At 38.5% G+C, this 19,340-nt stretch overlaps 1 protein-coding gene across 2 annotated transcripts in view; it reads left to right on the top strand.

Annotated features, from left to right (window-relative positions):
* The window catches only part of gria2b (glutamate receptor, ionotropic, AMPA 2b), a 53,824-nt gene extending 43,362 nt beyond the window's left edge, over positions 1-10,462 (top strand). Inside the window, exons 7-16 of one of the 2 annotated variants that reach the window (XM_028588666.1) lie at positions 236-403; positions 1,511-1,615; positions 1,800-1,907; positions 2,332-2,538; positions 2,631-2,998; positions 4,470-4,668; positions 5,116-5,363; positions 7,269-7,383; positions 8,953-9,087; positions 9,732-10,462. In XM_028588666.1, coding sequence (XP_028444467.1) covers positions 236-403; positions 1,511-1,615; positions 1,800-1,907; positions 2,332-2,538; positions 2,631-2,998; positions 4,470-4,668; positions 5,116-5,363; positions 7,269-7,383; positions 8,953-9,087; positions 9,732-9,896 — 1,818 coding nt within the window. In that variant the 3' untranslated portion in view covers positions 9,897-10,462. Of the gene's footprint in view, positions 1-235; positions 404-1,510; positions 1,616-1,799; positions 1,908-2,331; positions 2,539-2,630; positions 2,999-4,469; positions 4,669-5,115; positions 5,364-6,661; positions 6,777-7,268; positions 7,384-8,952; positions 9,088-9,731 lie in introns of both variants that reach the window. The other variant, XM_028588665.1, reaches the window with a different exon arrangement.
* The last annotated feature ends 8,878 nt before the right edge of the window (positions 10,463-19,340 follow it).

Genomic DNA, 19,340 nt, shown 5'->3' with positions numbered 1-19,340 from the left:
ATGGTGGCAGAACACATATTGGTTTGACTCAAAATGAACTACAGTTTCCATTTACATTATGTAATGAAAGAACATGTCATCCAGTGCAGAACTAAAGTCTATCGCACATTAATAAAAGTTATATCAGGGTTGGGAGAGAGTTGAAATTATGGTTAGTAGTTAGGGTTAGGCTGAGGGATTCCTACCTCTCTGACAATCCCGTTGCCAACATCTTTTTCCCATTGTCTTGCTCTAGTATACATCAGCATTGACCTACGACGCCGTGCAGGTGATGACGGAGGCCTTTCGCTACCTGCACAAACAGCAAATTGAATTCACCAGGAGGGCCAACAATGGTGACTGCCTGGCCAATCCTGCTGTTCCCTGGGCTCAAGGAGTTGAGATCGAGCGAGCACTGAAACAGGTAACACATTGCACATACACACATCCTTTTGTTGGTGAAGACTTGTTGCCGTGGTAACAGCAGATCTCCCTTCGAAAATGCACAAAACACCCACAGAAAGTGCTTCACAGAGATTGACTAAAGACTGATGTTTTCATCATTTGTGTAGACACACACAGATATACTTACGGAGAAACAAAGGTCTACCCACAGAGTGTCCTCTGAGCTTTGAATCAAGACAACATTAGCTTAACTCCTGCTGAGAAATGAAGCCTGACAGCCAAAGTGAAGTCAAAGTGTTTTTAAGGATGTAGCTATCTCCCAGAGCTCAATTTCAAGGCCATCTCACGCATTGCAACCACAATAGCCCAGGACAACACATACCCACTCAACCGCCATTTCACCATTCTGCCCTCTGGATGCAAGCACAGGTCCCTGAGGTGCAAGAGAGCTTTCTATGGCAAAAGCCTGGTGCCTGCAGCTATAGCAGCCCTAAACAAAACACCCAGATAAAACACATCAGTGCCATGTCTGTGTAAAACATGTCAGATGAGAAGCCCATGCTTTATACACATGTTTTATAAGAAATACAATTAATTTAACATGTTTGTCAGGCCTCAAAGATACACCCAATGTGTTTTGGTTAGAAACACTGCATTTAAACATAACTGTGCTTACAAGAAAACTCCACAGGATACAGTCAATCCTACATATGGTCCTTCCTGCATGGGCCCTTTTGTTATTTAATTTGGCTGCCAAATAAGAAAAAAGATGGAAAATATTTTTTTCTCAACACACGCTGCGATCTCATCTCCAATCTGGACAGCACTAGTTTCTTTATGTTCGACATGAAACCCCATTTATAATAATTTAGGATCATGGCACTAACTTTGTAGAAGAGAAGAGAATAACACAACACCCATGTCCACTGTGCCTTATAGCCAATAGGTTCAGAGACTTCTCCAAGGCTTAAATGTTTCCATCCACATTAACTCACATCCAACTACCTGTTTCAATCAGAATGCAGTATAATACATTATACATAACACATACAGACGCTGTTTTCATGTGAAAAAGCAGTAGTAGTGAAGATGCCATATTGTAACGGTTCAGTTTTCTATCTCTAAGGTGCGTGTGGAAGGCCTGACAGGAAACATCCAGTTTGATCAACATGGCAAGAGAGTCAACTACTCAGTGAACATAATGGAATTAAAGACTAATGGTCCTGTAAAGGTAAGCATCTGGATGGACCCCTTCTTTAGAAATGAAGTTGAATACATATTTAATTTAATAGTTTTTTTTTATCTTGTGGATGGTTTGAATTTGAGGATCAGATTATGTGAAGCCGCAATCTTACACTAGCGCTCAAGATTAACCATTCACGTTTCATGAATATTACTGCTTTTTCTATCAACAGATTGGATACTGGAATGAAGTTGACAGAATGGCTGTCACTAAATCTGATGTCTTTGCAAATGACACAACAGGAATGGAAAACAAAACAGTTATTGTCACCACCATCTTGGTAAATATCATAATATATGATTGCAGCATAAACGGTTTAAATTGTCTTTTCAGTGTCACCCTTCTGATGTTAAGTAGCTGGAGAAACAGTCAGCTCCTAAACCAACGTATGGGGCCACATTTTCAATGCCAAGGATAACCTCAATAATTTAGTATTTTGAATTTCACGTTGTCCATTAAGGAGAGGATAGTTTTTTCTGTTGTAGCACACCTCTTCTGTGTCAATCTTATCTTCACATTAACAACCAGAATAACACCAGGCCTCTAATTTCTTGCTACAAGTATGTGCTTTGTTTTAGACCAGTGCTCTCTTGTATCAATAATGACCTGTCAGCCTGATGTGAAATCTCTTGTTATTGAAGCTGCTTTTAACGTTGTAATTCAATCCTCTTGTGCTGAGTGGTGTTTTTGTCTCTGTCCTTCAGGAAGCTCCATATGTAATGCTGAAAAAGAACGCTGACCTTTTTGTAGACAATGAGCGCTACGAGGGTTACTGTGTAGATCTAGCTGCGGAGATAGCGAAGCACTGCGGCTTCAAATATCAACTGAAAATAGTGTCAGATGGGAAATATGGCGCCAGAGATGCAGAGACCAAAATCTGGAACGGGATGGTTGGAGAGTTAGTTTATGGGGTGAGTTGTCTTAAATAGGATGTAACTAACGTCCTAAATTAACACCATAAGCCACTTTATCCGGTATTCTATTTTGTCTTTGTTGTGGATAGAAAGCAGACATTGCAGTGGCTCCTCTGACCATCACTCTGGTACGAGAAGAGGTGATTGACTTCTCCAAACCCTTCATGTCTCTGGGAATCTCTATCATGATAAAGAAGCCTCAGAAATCCAAACCAGGAGTCTTTTCTTTCTTGGACCCGCTGGCCTACGAGATCTGGATGTGTATTGTTTTTGCCTATATCGGTGTGAGCGTGGTGCTGTTCCTCGTCAGCCGCTTCAGCCCGTATGAGTGGCACACTGAAGAGTATGAGGACGGGCAGATCCAGACCAATGAGTCGACAAACGAGTTTGGCATATTCAACAGCCTGTGGTTCTCCCTCGGAGCGTTCATGCGCCAAGGCTGTGACATATCACCTAGGTAGGTCAGACAAATCGACGACTGCGGATTTTTCTCAGTTTAATCAACCAGAAGTAACTGGTGACTTTATGCATTTATAACTTGGAATGTAAGTGGGCTTTTTCTCACTCCACAGTAACTGCTTACAGAGTTCATTGCCAACTATAATTTTGCAAATGTGTTTTTAGCAGTCTGTTGGTCCATGTTCTACAGTATATTGATGACGGTTCATTTATGAATGAGTTCCGGTGCCGCAGGAAGTTACGCCGAGTGTCCCTCACTTTTCACTTTCTTTGAGTTAACTTTAAACTCCGGTTACATCGAGCAACATTAACCGGAACCTCTGTGCAGTGTTACAGGCTGAAAATGGCAAGTTAGGGAAAATTTGGTTTGTCTGAAAAAATCTGCTTGGTTCTTTTGGGGAATGATTGTAAAGATTTACAAAGAATATATTTACGGCAGATACTCTCTCACTGGGACGTTTTGGGACTGGTTGGTGGGGATTTGCTATGGAGAAAATACACATAGCGATACACTGGTTAGAGCAAATTATGTTAAACCATGTATCCAGCTAATTTAAATAGCTCACGCTACTGTATTGTGTGAACAGATAGCTTCATTTAAAACTAGCCAAACCTTCCTCTGCAGCGCTGTGGAGATAGGTCTGGCAATGTGAGACTAGTTGGTCCACCAATTAAAAGTCCAGAGTAAAGTATCCGTATCTATTTGATGGACTAGAATCAATGGACAAAGAGGATGATCAACTTTGACATTGTGCTCATTTCTTGAGAGAATCTTTAGATTTATAAAAAATGCTCTCATTCAAATAACACTGTTGTTTGCTGGTTGGCAATGAGCTTTACAACCTCATTGGGCCAGTGTCACGCAGTGTCAGTGGTGGTAGGAGCCGTCCTGCTGTGCAATTATTTATTCATCAGTGGCTAAAAAATTATATCATATCCCTCTTTTATTTTGTATTATTTTTCTTACACATCCTGTAGGTCCGGTCTGTCTCCTAATCAACATCAGGGTCGGATAAACTTTTATATGTATAGATTTAATAACTTGTGAGAGCAGACACTTATAAGTAAAGTTAGAGTCATGAATTCCAAAGGGATGAATCAACGTGTCTTCTACATCTCTTCCTGATGATGTGACGGGTGTCAGCATGACTTTAGATCAGTCAATAGTGTTAGTGTTTTATTATGTTAGTTTATTTCTCCAACTGGGACATCATACTTTGAACCTTTTTGACCTTTTTTGTTAAAATAATAGTACAAATCTGACAATATCTGTCTTTTGTAGTAATTCAGTAAATCACTTCACTTGCTTCAAAATATCCCTCTAGAAACCTTTCTTTTTTAACACATGAAATTTCAATGAAATCACATTCACTTACTGCAGAATCTTTTGTTGATACTGAATGATTTGTTAAAACAGTGCTTGAATGATAAACACAAGTGAATATTTCTTTATCTGTTATTTTCAATAGATCTCTGTCTGGGCGCATTGTTGGTGGAGTTTGGTGGTTCTTCACTTTAATCATCATCTCCTCCTACACCGCTAACCTGGCTGCTTTCCTAACTGTTGAGAGGATGGTCTCTCCCATTGAAAGTGCAGAGGACCTTGCAAAACAGACCGAAATAGCCTATGGGACTCTGGACTCTGGCTCTACTAAAGAGTTTTTCAGGGTAAGAGATCTTCTCTTTGTATTCTACACCTGTGGAAACAAGGTTTTAGCTTTTGATTTTTAAATGCAACTTACTTCACTTCTCAGTGAACCATGCTCCTCTTCTGAAAATGGTGCAGGAAATTAAATCTTCCTTGAAGGACAATATTGAAATTTTAGTAGGTAGCAAGGTTTTGTCCCATAACATGGACTGAAAATTAAGTTTTGGGGGCCAGAAATCTGCACCTGGCAAAGCAATCTAGTAATTTTCATGAAAAAAAAAAGAAAAATCTTACCTACCTCAAATAAATTAATATAATAATTGTCATTTTAAGCTTTGATTCAGTAACAAAAATCGTATCAGCATTACATGCAATGTTTCGTGGAAGTAATAATGTGTCTGGAAGCGTTCATAAACTTATTGTATTAACAAAAGGTGCTTCTTCCATTTTTATTTTTTCTAAAACAGCGCTCAAAAATTGCCCTCTTTGACAAAATGTGGACATACATGCGCAGTGCGGAGCCCTCTGTGTTTGTGAAAACCACAGCTGAAGGGGTTCTGAGGGTCCGCAAGTCCAAGGGGAAGTATGCCTACCTGCTGGAGTCCACCATGAATGAGTACATCGAGCAGCGAAAACCCTGCGACACCATGAAGGTGGGAGGCAACCTGGACTCCAAAGGCTACGGGATCGCCACGCCGAAAGGATCCTCATTAAGGTGGGTGGAATAGTATAACAATGTGTCCAATGTTGTTATAGTATCCCACCTACCCTGATGTAGCTTTGCTTATTTGTCTCTGGTTTGTATAAGGAGATGAGGTAACGCCCCTTCCCCTTCAAATTCTTTAAAACCATTGCAATTTATTTTAAGTCGATAAATTGCAAAAAAAATGTTTAGTCATTTTTTTTTAAATAATTGACTAATTTGATGCAATAATTTTCCAAATTACTATTATTAATGACTTACAGAGTATATTGAGACTCTTTCTTCTGATCCAGGCTGGATTTCAGCAGGGTTTTTAATACCTATTCTAATTAGTTACTCTTATTAATAAGATTTTGAATCTTAATCTGAACCTTTTCTATTGCTTCACCCATTAATCTAAATTTAGATTGCTCTCCTACAGTCTTTCTGTCTAGTACTGTCCTAGCTTATGTGTTTTTCCATGTTTCTATATGCTTAACATTTTGCCTTGTCGTTTTGCTCTTTTTCTCAATGGATTAACTTTGAATGGTTGATTAGTTTGTATGTTCATGATAAGATATTTTAGGAATGTAAAGTTAAATGTGTATTTACTTAATGTGTTTTTGCTAAACCCTTGCAGTACACTTGTTTTATGTAATGACTTAATGAACATTTCCTTTGTGGAAAAAAATTGGAAGTAACAAAAATTGTATACAATGTCTAAATTGTGGCACTGCTTGGGTTTCAATATGTATTTAATATGCATTGTCTAATGTTGATAATTGAAGCCATTTGGATTTTGAGCAATAGCCTTTTACTCAATGTGCCCCTCAATTGGATCAGTTGCACTAAAAACTCCCTCCATCCCTAAACACATAGATAATTTAATGGGTAGTTGGGTTAGATGGTGATTTATTGAGGGAATGTTGCATGTTTTGACATATTTCCATGAGGTCTAACCATTTTTTCCCCATTACTGCTGTTTTGCTGTCTCTCTTTTAGTGGAGTCACTTGCCAGACACTGTTATATGTATGTTGTGGATGTGAGTACGTTGCTGTAGCCACTAGTCCCCCTAGTCTTAGCACTCTGTCCTCTCTGTTGTGTTACGGCTAAGCTCTGCCACCTTTGACAAACATTCATGTTACACTCACATTTGATCCTGATTATATAAGATAGCTATTTTGTGATATAACTACCCAAATGCCATGAGAGAGGGGTGGGGGGGACAATAGACATAAATCTATTTTTTAATCTCTAAAATGAGGGAGTGATAGACAGACAATTGATAAGTGGCTCACCCTGTCTTACAAGTATGTTTTATCGTTTCAAGAAATGCGGTTAACCTCGCAGTACTAAAACTGAATGAGCAAGGCCTGTTGGACAAATTGAAAAACAAATGGTGGTACGACAAAGGAGAGTGCGGCAGCGGGGGAGGTGATTCCAAGGTCAGCCCCAGTGAGCAAAGTGATGGGTAACTCATTGCAACTCCCAAAAGTAAGCAGCAAACCAGCACAGGATCCCTATCCACACTGACAGCAGGCCAGTCACCTGCTGAATCAGCTGCAAAGCTAGCAAGCCTCAGCAACGTGAATCATCAGCACGTACTGACAATCAGGTCTCTAAAGAAAGTGCAAGACATGTAGCACGAGTTCAGTAGCTTGGCCTCTTCCCATTGGCTCACTGTACTTGGACATACAGTTTATCTGTTGCCCTTGCTGCTTACTTCAGGCGATACGTTAATGCACATTTGGCTCTGCAAAACTCGCTTTTGCTTAGGCCAAATGGCGCATCAACGTCTATCGCCACTGCAACGGAAAGAAGAGAAAGAAATGTAAGAAAGAGAATCAAAGACAGAAAAAAAAAGTTTAATCAGTGTAAATGTAATAATAACATAAAATAACATTGATAATGTTATTTATGTTATTTTCCACGTGAAGAACGCCAGTAAACCTTGCGGTATTGAAACTCAGTGAGCAAGGAGTCTTAGACAAGCTGAAAAACAAATGGTGGTACGATAAGGGTGAATGTGGAGCCAAGGACTCTGGAAGTAAGGTTAGTCGCTGCAGGTTCTATGTGATTCAAGCACACTCATAATTATTAGAGGGAATGACCCCATTTAAAGTAATGATAAATCATTTCAAGCAAATGCACAAACAAAGCATGAGATGCCTTGGTAAGATGTAATTTACTAATGCCTGCAGACCTACTAATGATTAATACCATTTATATTATTTTATAATACAGTAATGCATGTAATGTCATTCTTGAAATGTGCACTCTTTTATCAAAATGACCCATTAAATCCTCTTTCCAGCTCCCCAATATCCAATGACAAATGAAATGGAAAGCTTTTTTCTTACAAAAAAGCTTTCATGAGATATTTATTAATTTAAAAATTTGGACGCAGCTACACAAAGGAAATGCTCACAGCACTGAATACTGAAATCTGACAGTGATTGGCTAATCTCTGGACCATCTATTAAGGGTGTCCAATGGTGTTAAATGTCCTCTGTTGTATTTGTATCACTGTCTTTCACTGTGTAGTACTGTGTGAGTCTTGTGTTGTTGTTTTTTTGCGTGGCCTCGTGTTGATCTTAGTGTGTTATTATTGAAGTTCACACTGATTTCACAGACAACAGTTACCTCTCACTCTTATCACTTTAAATATCTCACAAATTATGAGAAATCCACCATTTCTAAAAAAAATAAATAAATTAAAATAGCCAACTGCTCCTTCACCTACCTTTTTCCCACTGTAAAGCTCCATAAAATCACAGACATCAATTATTAATGAAATGATCTGTGTGAAAAAAATGAAGCATTTTGTTCTGAGTGATTCTCTTTCCTCAGTTGGCACTTGTTTCTTTTCCTTGATAATTGATACTCACCTCTGTCTTGTCAGTTAAATACTCCAAACTTTAAAATATGTAACTGTAACTGTGTTGTCTATGGCTGCCATGTTGTCACTTTCTACACACACACACACACACACACACACACACACACACACACACACACACACACACACACACACACACACATATTGTGCACCACTTTGAAAAGGTAGAGCCCTATGTATCCATTTGGCATCCACCTTAAATGAATACATGGGTGTTTTATATGCTAAAGAAAACTCACTGTACTCTATGTGTCAGACCCCAATTGGTTTATTAGTAAGCTGTCTTCCTTCTTGTCTCTGTCTATAAGTAAGGTCTTTGAGCACGTTTGTAACAGCTTAGCCCTTTGTAATGGGCAACCCATGTAAATGGTCCTTGTACAGTACAAATTTCGGATGTAGATCCACAACACATAGACTTTATATGCACTGCACACAAACTGCTGCTGCATTTCATTATGATTATAGTACTAACCTTACCCACATTGCTTTAAATTTACCCAAAATAAAAAAAGCACCTGTGTGTTATGTCTTGTTATTTTCTGTGCTTTTTAGATATTATTGGCTGTCGAATAATGTATTATTGTTATTAGGTATAGTGGTGCATTTGTGTGCATTTTTAGTTTTTGTTGTGGATGTGATTGTTTTATTCATGTACATTTTTAAATCTTTCAACTTTTCACCCTTGCCCTGCCACTGACCTCTGTCTCGTGTGCATTTCGCAGGAGAAGACGAGCGCCCTCAGCCTGAGCAACGTGGCTGGGGTCTTCTACATTCTGGTCGGAGGACTCGGTTTGGCCATGCTGGTGGCCTTGATTGAGTTCTGTTACAAGTCCCGAGCCGAGGCGAAACGAATGAAGGTGGCAAAGAATGCACAGAATATTAACCCAACTTCCTCGCAGAATTCACAGAATTTTGCAACTTATAAGGAAGGTTACAACGTATATGGGATCGAAAGTGTAAAAATTTAGGGGGTAGGGAACGAGGTTTTCATAAATTCCCCCCAAATGCACGCTTTTTTGGCTCCATCCTTTCCATCCTTCAGTGTTAGTGAATGAAGAGGTTGGCCAAAGGATCGTATGTACTGGTGATTTATGATTTATTGAGAGAGAGAGAGATATTCCCCTTTTTAAAAATTAAAACTGTGTTTGTCCATTTAAGTTTCCTTGCTATTTGAAACCATTTTCATGTATGACTGTTGATGGCCATGCTTGATAATACCTCTGTCCTAGTAACACATTTCAACAATAATGCTTGCAATGACCATGCATAAGTCTTTATATGATCATTTGAATCTCACATTGTGTTACCCATGGATATCATATTTAGTTCTCATCTACATTGTCATGTTTTGAACATTTATAATCTTTTAAGCTTACAGTTGTGGATATACTCTAACCTAACATGTTGCTTCCTTGTTTGTGTATGGATTCTTGTGGCTGTGAATGTGTTAATGTCTGTGATTGCTTGTGTCTGCGTGTACACGTGACTTCCATGTGTTTAGATGACATTTGGGGACGCCATGAGGAACAAAGCAAGACTTTCCGTCACTGGGAGTACTGGGGAGAATGGTCGGGTGATGACTCCAGAGTTTCCTAAAGCTGTCCATGCTGTCCCTTATGTGAGACCTGACATGGGATTAAACGTCAGCCTGACAGATCTGTCCTGATCAATGAGAAACTTCTGAGTGCCTTACAATGGTTTATATAGAGCGATTTTTTTCTGTCCTCTTCTGCCCTCCTTCTGTTCCGGCGCTTTTTCTGTCTCTGTCTGGTGAAAAAGGAAAGGTAGGAGATGGAGGCTACATTTTGTGTCTCACAAAGACTTGTATTGTTGCTCTCTGTCTCTATTTCTCACCGTATAAAACACCTCTCTCTCTGAGTGGAATTACATCTCGGAATATAAAAGGGAGCCTCTTTTTTTCTAAACTGATGACACCATGCTTTCCTATCTCACTGTCTGGTCTGGACTGAGACAGAAACGAGAGCTTGATTGACGCCAACGGCTGCTTCTAGGAGTCAGAGTTTCAGTCATCTCAACTGTTGGTGTGTATGTGTGTGTGTGTGTGTGTGCGCGCGCAGGGGTGTGTGAGTGAAGAGCGTGGGTGTGTGTGCATCAAGGAAAGATGTCGTCAAAAACATACTGTTTCTGTAGCCACCACCGCCAAACAGGATTTTCGAGCACACTTGATATCATCTGCATTAAGATGTGAAATTGTCCTTTTTTTTTCTAAGAAAATCTCAAAAAAAAGTTTATTGAAAAAAAAATATTTTTATGTATTTTCACAAAATAGCTTTTAAATAAACTTGCTTACATACTGGTTGGATATAAACATCTTAATGTGTGAGTAAAAAATACTAAACAGCTTCTAGTTCCATATTTTTAATGCCAAATACATTGCATATGGGGCTGAGATGTTGAAGTCATGTAATTAATTCCTATTCTAAACTTTCCTGTATATTTTATTCTTTAACATTTGGTGTTGATATGAAATATATGTCAATGCTTGACATTTGGAATCAATTCTTCTATGTTTTTCTTGTTGGAGTTGGTGCAGCGATTTTTGCTTTATACTTTTGTCTCTTTGTTTGCTTCAGTGCTTTTGTTGTTTTCTGACGAGAACCAGGGTTGTTCTACTTTCAAGAGGAAATTCACGTGTTTACATGCCATTAATGCAAAACAAAAATAGTATGGTCTGGTATTATCGCATCACATTTTGAAGTGACATCAAAAAGAGGCATCAACATCCACATGGTTTTCGTGGTGGTTTCAAATGCCAAATAAGTTAAGAGTGCCAAATTCTAGTGACAGTAGATATTAATATAGTCTTAATATAATCAATCACTGTCATCTCAGTGAATGTAAATGATACAATCTGTAACTTTTGTAACTAGATGTACAGTTGGTGGCAATGACAGTGCTGATACAATAGCATTTACGCTTTGTTTTCCAGTCTCCATGTATTTTGCATTGATCTGACAATAAAGTAGCACCAGTTGCATGTTGTTGCCGCAAATACTACATACGTTTATTTCATTACTGCCAAACATGCATTTTCATTTAAATGTTGACGTTGTGAGGTTAATTGTTTAAAATTGGAAATACAATGTTAGACATACAATATATACAAATATGCATATATTTTATATAAAAAGTTTGAATATGAAAACGTATAGCCCCTTTTCATTATGGTGTCAGAGCTACTCTGATTCCATTCAATACTAAATTCGGTTACTTATTTAGAAAATTTGCTGTCCATAAGTTACTTACAAAACTTATACAGACAAGCACTTCTAATTATAAGACACATTTTATTTGATTTTCTTTTGTGAAATTGACATATGAATTAGTCAACCACTGCAACACAAAGGGAGGTAAACTATATTATTATTATCACTGTTGTGATGTAACAACAGAAACATATACCGTAGTTGCTTATCAACTTCATCACATATTCAGGCTATTCTCACTTACATTTTGTATATGGAATGTGTGCTAACTTGATTATTTTTTGGGACTCTTTCTAAATAAAAGTGACTGATCTCTTATTATCTCTGTGTTTGTAATTCATTCAGAATGAGTTGCTATGTATTCTGAGGAAAGCATCACAGAACAAGTGATGTAATGTTTATGTTTAACCCCGTTAATAAAATGTCTTAAATGGACAGAAAGGTTTAAATCAGATGGACCATGATGAGTTAACATATTTAAATACCAATCCAATTTTTTTTCTACATTTCTTGAAGTAATTATTTGATTACATGAATTAAGTAGTCATCTGTCTGTGTAGCTGTAGTGAAAGCCCCACACACACACACACACACACACACACACACACACACACACATGGTCCAATCACAAATGTGTTGGTTAACTTCCCTGATTAGACCACTCCTCATGATTGTGTGCAGAGTGTGCTTGATTGACATCACTCCTGCTACGTTTACACGTGGCCGGCTATTTTCATAAACGGACATTTCAACCTCTCCGTTTTCAAAACTAACATTGTGCACAGCTGTCAGTTTTCAGAAAAGTGTTTATGTGTACCCATGTATATATGCCATCAATGCCGTCAAGAGCGTGCCAAACCTATAGGTGGCAGTGTAACGAGAAGCTCAAGCCCACATTAGCCAATTTGAATCCCAAAAATAGCAACAACAGCAACGAATCGCAACGAATTTCTTCCTCACTTCCTCGGCTGCCTAAACCTCCGTTTTGTCTTTACATGCAAACGTGCAAACAAAGTTTTCCAAAATCTCCACTCTGGCTGGAGGCTTTTAGAATTTTTGGAGGCGAATTCTCCATGTGCGTGTAAACGATGGGCACAAACAAAGGGAAATGTCTCCGTTTTTCAAAATAACCATGTACGTGTAGACAGGGCCTACGACTCTCCTGGTAAAAGCTCTACACACCCACATGTTTTCAATTACTCTGGCTGATTAGCCCTCAGGTTGAGACTGGGTGAAGCCTTGCTGGGAGTAACTTGATGTCAGCAAACTTAATGAACTAAGGCGGCAGTCACACTACAGAGTTACACCTGAGTTTGTGCAGACTCTCTAACATTTTGCAATTTTGGGCTGTCCCAAAAGAAGTTGACAATCAACGGGTCTAGACTGCAGTTTGTCCCCAACACCCATTTAGAGCTTTGGCAACCAAGACTAAAATAAGCACAATTCACTGCTGAATCAGCCAGATAACTGAAATACATGTGTAGGTGAGGACCTTTATTTTGTACAATATTTTTACATGATAATTGGTTTAAATAAAGTTAGTAAAAGTTTACAGAATATTATTAAATGCTTACTTAAATGATATTTTTCAAATAATAAATATTCTAGGAATTTTTTACCCAAAGTAATTCCTTAAAGAGTTTCTGTATCTTGGGGGATACAGTCATTTAACAGGCTGTAGGGGAAGGGGCTATGGGGGGAGGGGCATTATGTGGTTGCAGTTGTTGAGAAACACTGATGGGGTGATGGGTCATGTAATCAGGTCATGTGACTTTATGCCAACATTCCAAACATTTGTATCAAAATCCAAAATGGCAGCATACGTGGACAAAGACACTGGCCATGAGGTAAGTGTTTTTATATTTTTCACGATTATGATATTTTAGAGTGATTTTGTTTAAGAAAATAGTTTTTTACGGATAGTTTTACATGTTCTTGTGGATATTTTTTAAATAATCTTCTCACAACTTTGATTATCAGGCATTGAATGCCTGTATCCTGGGGGATACATTGCCCATATAAGGGTATTTATTTAACAGGGCTGATCACTCACAGATATATTTATGTTTTGAGGCCTGTTCTCTACAGATATTGAATAGGATAAAGGTGTGCAACATTGATTACTTTTTTATTTTACTCTCAAATGTGTATGTACACGTTTTCAGGGAATTTCTGTCAGCAGTTTCTACAGTACAAGAAAGAGAGAGGTGAAATCTGTAGTTTTGCCACCTGATGGTTCATCAGATTCAGAGGAGGGATCCAGTGAGGAAGTCGAGGAAGATGAGCTGTATAGGCCTACAGAGGGACAGTGTGAGGATGACAGCAGCAGCAGTGACAATTTGAATGGCAGCTCTAGTGATGAGGCCGAGGAAAGAGCAAAACAGAATAAACAAGCAAACCAGAATAAACGAGGGAAGATGTTTAGGTAATGATTAGAGGAGTATTTCAAATTGTTATGTGAAAGATCTAGTGGTTTTGCTGTACATATTCTATCTGTGTGTGTCCACATTATGTGTGTTATGGTGATGTGTTAGTAAATGAGTGGAGGGAAAAGGGAAGGAACCTCCCTTCCCAATACTTTCTCTATTTTACACACACACACACACACACACACACACACACACACACACACACACACACACACACACACACACACACACACACACACACACACACACACACACACACACACACACATACGCTGACACACACACACACACACACACACACACACACACACACACACACACACAACAACACACAGGAGTTTGTGTAAAATTGCATATACTTAGGTGGTTTATGTTGAAGATTGGGGAAATATTGATATAATTTTTCCTTTTCAATAGTTGGAGAAAAACTGAGTTTGAGCACCAGTCCACTGCTACACAAAGCTGCTTCACTGCACCAGACGAGCTCTCCACTCCACTAATGTACTTCTTCAAATTCTTCGATTAGGACATCTTTGAAGTCATTGCTCAGCAGACAAACTTGTATTCCTGTCAGCTCATTGGATGCAGCATCAACACTAATGTGTCTGAAATCAAGGCTTTCATTGGAATGAAGCTGATCATGGGTATAGTGAAAATGCCTGCAATGGAAAACTACTGGGCAACAGATACAAGATACGAGAAAGTAGCAGATGTCATGCCACTCAAAAGGTACAAATGTTTATCCAGGATGCTCCACTTTCAAGACAACATGAGCTTTGAGTCCAGTGAAGATCGTCTTGTGAAAATAAGGCCTGTACTGGAACATGAGGAGCAAGTGCATGGAAATGGAGAGTGAGAACCAGTTCTCAATTGATGAAATGATGGTTCCTTACAAAGGAAAAAAAAGCTGGAAGTCTGCGGCAGTATCTACCCAGTAAACCCAAAAAATGGGGTATCAAGATCTTTGTCCGCGCTGGTGTGTCTGGATTTGTGTATTACTTCATGGTCTATACAGGGAAGTCTACATTTGATGGTTCTAATCAACCTCAAGGCAAAGAGTTTGGGTTAGGTGCACATGTTGTCCTGCAGTTGTGCAAAACCATCAGAAACCCCTCAGACTGCGTTGTCTACTTTGACAATTTTTTCACATCGTTGAGATTGGTAACACATCTAAAAGATTCTATGGGCCTCAGAAGTTTGGGCACTATTCGAAAGAACCGCTTGTTGGGTTTTAGCGTAGAAGAAGATTGAGACCTCCTACAAAGAGGAAGAGGCAGCTTCGACTTTCGTGTTGACAACGATGCAAAGCTGGCTGTGGTCAAATGGGCCGACAACAAAACAGTCACTTTGGTGAGCTCCTGTGCGTCTGTCAACCCTGTTGGCCAAGTGAGACACTACTCTAAAGAGGAGAAGAGAAAGATAAGTGTGCCATGCCCCAAGATTGTGTCTGAATACAATACTCATATGGGAGGAGTGGATTTGGCAGATATGATGATTGCCCTGTATCGCACTCCAGCAAATTCCCATCGGTGGTAAATGGGCATATTTTGGTAGATAGTTGACATTGCTGTCAATAACGCATGACTCCTCCACCGGCGTGATGCAGCAGCTCTTGGTCAGAAACACCAGTGTCTGAAGGACTTTAGGCTGGATGCTGCCAGGGAACTCATCTACCTTGAAAAGCAGAAAAGGGGACGGCCATCCAAAGGAAATGAAGACAATACGCCAGAAAAAGTGATCAAACAGCCAAAAGTTCCCAGGCCAGTGGATGATATGAGGTATGACAGGATTGACCACTTCCCTATCCTGTCAGTGAAAGGCCGATGCAGGATGTGCCAGGATGGGCAGACATCCATCATGTGTCAGAAGTGCAAAGTGAGGCTTTGCCTGGTCACTGGACAAAATGCTCGCAACTGTTTTCTCAGCTTCCATTGCCCATAGAATATATCTGGTGTGGGGCACCTCGGGGAAGATGGTAGAATAAAAAAAAGAAAACAGGAAAAAGGTGTTTTAAAAATCGGCACATGAACTGTTTAAAAAGTTATGAAATGTTAAATGTATATCCTACATAGGCAATGCATCTTGGGAGAAAAAGTTCAGTTTTTTCCAATTTTTCTAATGTTGTGTGGATAACATGAAAAAATTTAGCTAATTACTTGTTCATGAAATGTTTTAAAAGTTGTCATATGAAATATAATAAAAAAGAATACATTGCAAAATGTTACCCTAAATGGGCAATGTATCTCGGGAGATACAGAGTGTAACTTAGAAAATAATGGTCATATTTTGGAAAAAATGCATGAACTGTGTCATTTTAGTCTAGATATATACAAAAATAGCAATGAATAATTTTTCCATCAAATTTATTTATGCTTGCCCATTTAAGGCAACCAAGACTAAAATAAGCACAATTTACTGCTGAATCAGCCAGATAACTGAAATACCTGTGTAGGTGAGGACTTTTATTTTGTACAATATTTTTACATGATAATTGGTTTAAGTAAAGTTAGTAAAAGTTTACAGAATATTATTATATGCTTACTTAAATTATATTTTTCAAATAATAAATATTGTAGGAATTTTTTACCCAAAGTAATTCCTTTTTTAAAGTCAGGAACACTTCGTTGAGGTATTTCAACAACGGTCAATGTAACGTTTTCCTATTCAGATAATCTAATCATTTACTGCAGCGTTCCTGGCCCTCATTACATTTGAACCAATGCCAATTGTGTTACTTTCTACATACAATAACATACACAATGAATTAGGATTTATTCTTTAATAACTGTATTTTTGTAAATACAGGATTTTGTCCACCAACGGCACCATGGTAACTCGAGGCTAAGCCATTGTAGCATGTTACAATCCATGGAGGAGAATAAATCCCCTAGTTATGAGTTTAAAGCAGTAGAATGATGAGGTGCCTTATTTAGTCCACCCTCCTACTGCTGAGTGGTAATGAATGTCACATATCTCCATGAAGATGGTTGACTTCCCTCTGCTCCATAAAGATAATCCTTTTTTTCTCCCTATCAGGCTATACAGTATGTTCCTCTACCGTACTTTGTATTCATTTTCCATCACACCTTGAAGTTAATTACATCATATTCAAATCATGTTTGGCCACGCTCCTTATAGTAAGTGGGCTGCGGAAACAGCAAATGTTTTACTGGGTGTTGTATCAACTATTTCTTCAGCACCTGTGTATTTCTTTTTGTGTTTTTTTAGGATAAGAGCTTGATTGTTGGACATTTTTACATATAAAAAAGTTGTGAATGTGACATGAATTATAGGCCACAATAACCGTTATCAATAAGTATCTTTCCCAGGGCTTGCAATTTTGGGTTTGATGTTAACAACTTGGCAACTGATAACTGATCTCTAAGCAGGAAAACTAGATTCTTTCTCTCAAGACGATTGGCACCATAGTGGTTGAAGTCTTAATATACTACATTAACTCTGCGGCCATTTTATTAGATATTCTTCTGAAACAAAAATAAAATAAATAAATACCCAGCTTGTCCAAAAAGTGAGTGTTTTAGCTAAATACAGTATACCGTATAGAGTTAGGAGGAGCGAGGTGCTGCTGGTCCTGGAAATATTTGGCAGGGAGCGGCGAATTAGAGCTGTAACAAATTCAGAGTACATCAGTTTTGCAATTGGGAACAACTGCACTGGAGTTGCTCAATTAATGTTACCATTTACCTGAAATCAATGTGATCTAATTTAACCGGCTGCATTAGTTCCCTATCAATAATCAGATCTGTTTTAAAGGCAGTAGCTCATCTTTTGTAGGATTCAACCTTGACGTTTACTTGGCTTGTCTTGAACTTCCCTTTAAATAGATGAATAGAGGTTCACTGTCACTGTTTGAGTTCACATCCTGTGCCTGATTCTGCACTATTAAATATTTTTTAATTTCTTATTTTTAATATTTTTGTGCAGACTTTACCTTATTTTAACTGTTTTAGTTAATCCCGCCTTTTCAAACTTTGATGTTTTTACCTACATACATGACACTGTAGAATGTGCATGTTGGACTTAAGGGATGGAGGACAGTGTCTTCAAAACACCATGACTTTCTAAAAAGGCACTCTTCATTCTAGGCTAAAATCATACTCTGCTCCCCATATACTCCAGCAACACTCCACTCACATATCCTGATCATCTGAAATGATTGTCTACCAAAGCTAGAGAGCAGTGAGGACATTGACGCATATGCTGTGTCTCACAGATAGATTGTGTGATTCATAGACAGCTTACAGCTAGGGTTATGGTATGCAAGAGTTGTTATGATAAAAGCAACCCAAGTGCACATCACCAGCAGTCAGAAAACATTTAAGATATGTCCATAGATTAATATAACTTCACAGGCCCATGGGAGTTACTTGAAAATTAAAAAAGGACAGACAATGATTAGCTTGAATATAAAACCATCTCATAAAATGAAATTAAATAAGAAAAGTAAGTAAAGTCTTGGAATTTGAAAGATAGAAGTGTATGAGAGTTACTGTCCCTCTTCAGCTTAAATGTGTTGAAGAATTAAGCCTTCCTGTTATATGTCTTCTTAGATTCTAATTTCTTAAATGACAGAAGGATTTAGGTGTGATATCCACAGTTTGACATAGAGCCATATTCTTCAGGAAAGTTCCTTTCCTTTTTAAGCACCATATTGCTGTTTGCTTAAATAAAGAGATTTCCATAACCATAATAATTCTAGCTTTTTGTACTTTTAGCTTTTACTTTAAGACCAATGACTTCTTAAAGGTTAGGGTTGTCCTATGGCTACATTTTGCTCCTTTATGAGAGTAACCCGAGGTTTCTTGCCATTTATTGCTTTTGAACTTTTCATATGTGAAAGATAGAGTAATATTATCAGTACTAATGTATTGTTGTTTGTCTGACTTTAGAAAGTGAACCAACATTTTAACTACTATTCTGTTTTTCTCCTATGTGGAAATTACTTATTGAAGTTACATTCCCTAGGAGCGATGCTATCATTCCACCAATCAGTCTCACCACCTTTGTGTAATCAAGTGTGCTTATGGGCCATTAGTTTAGCCAATCACGGCATGGAGGGATGGTTAACCAAAATGAATCTTCACCCATGTGAGCAATCAGCCTCAGTGGTGCGAGCACTGTCTCTCTCTTCCTCCAGCATTTCACATTGCTGGTTGTCAATGGATGTTCTGATAGGATCCTCCCTGGCCTGAAGCTAATGATGACAGAAGGTACACACAGAATGGCCTGAATCTGCCACCCCTTATAGGAGACGTCAATAGCACAGCCATGGCAATTCTTCATCTGCAGCTTTATTAACTAAGGCCTGACTGCCTGCCTTGGCCTCATTAAAAGGCAGCAATGGCACAAAAATTCTCACATAGCAATGATGGTGCCGATTTAAGATGCAAGAGCTTGTTGCAACCAGAAGTGTTTACAAATTTCATCAATGAA

Source organism: Perca flavescens, chromosome 10 (genome assembly GCF_004354835.1).
Source record: "Perca flavescens isolate YP-PL-M2 chromosome 10, PFLA_1.0, whole genome shotgun sequence".
NCBI classification, from domain to species: Eukaryota; Metazoa; Chordata; class Actinopteri; order Perciformes; family Percidae; genus Perca; species Perca flavescens.
Note: the sequence above shows the minus strand (reverse complement) of the source record. Positions and strands in the feature narration are given on the sequence as shown.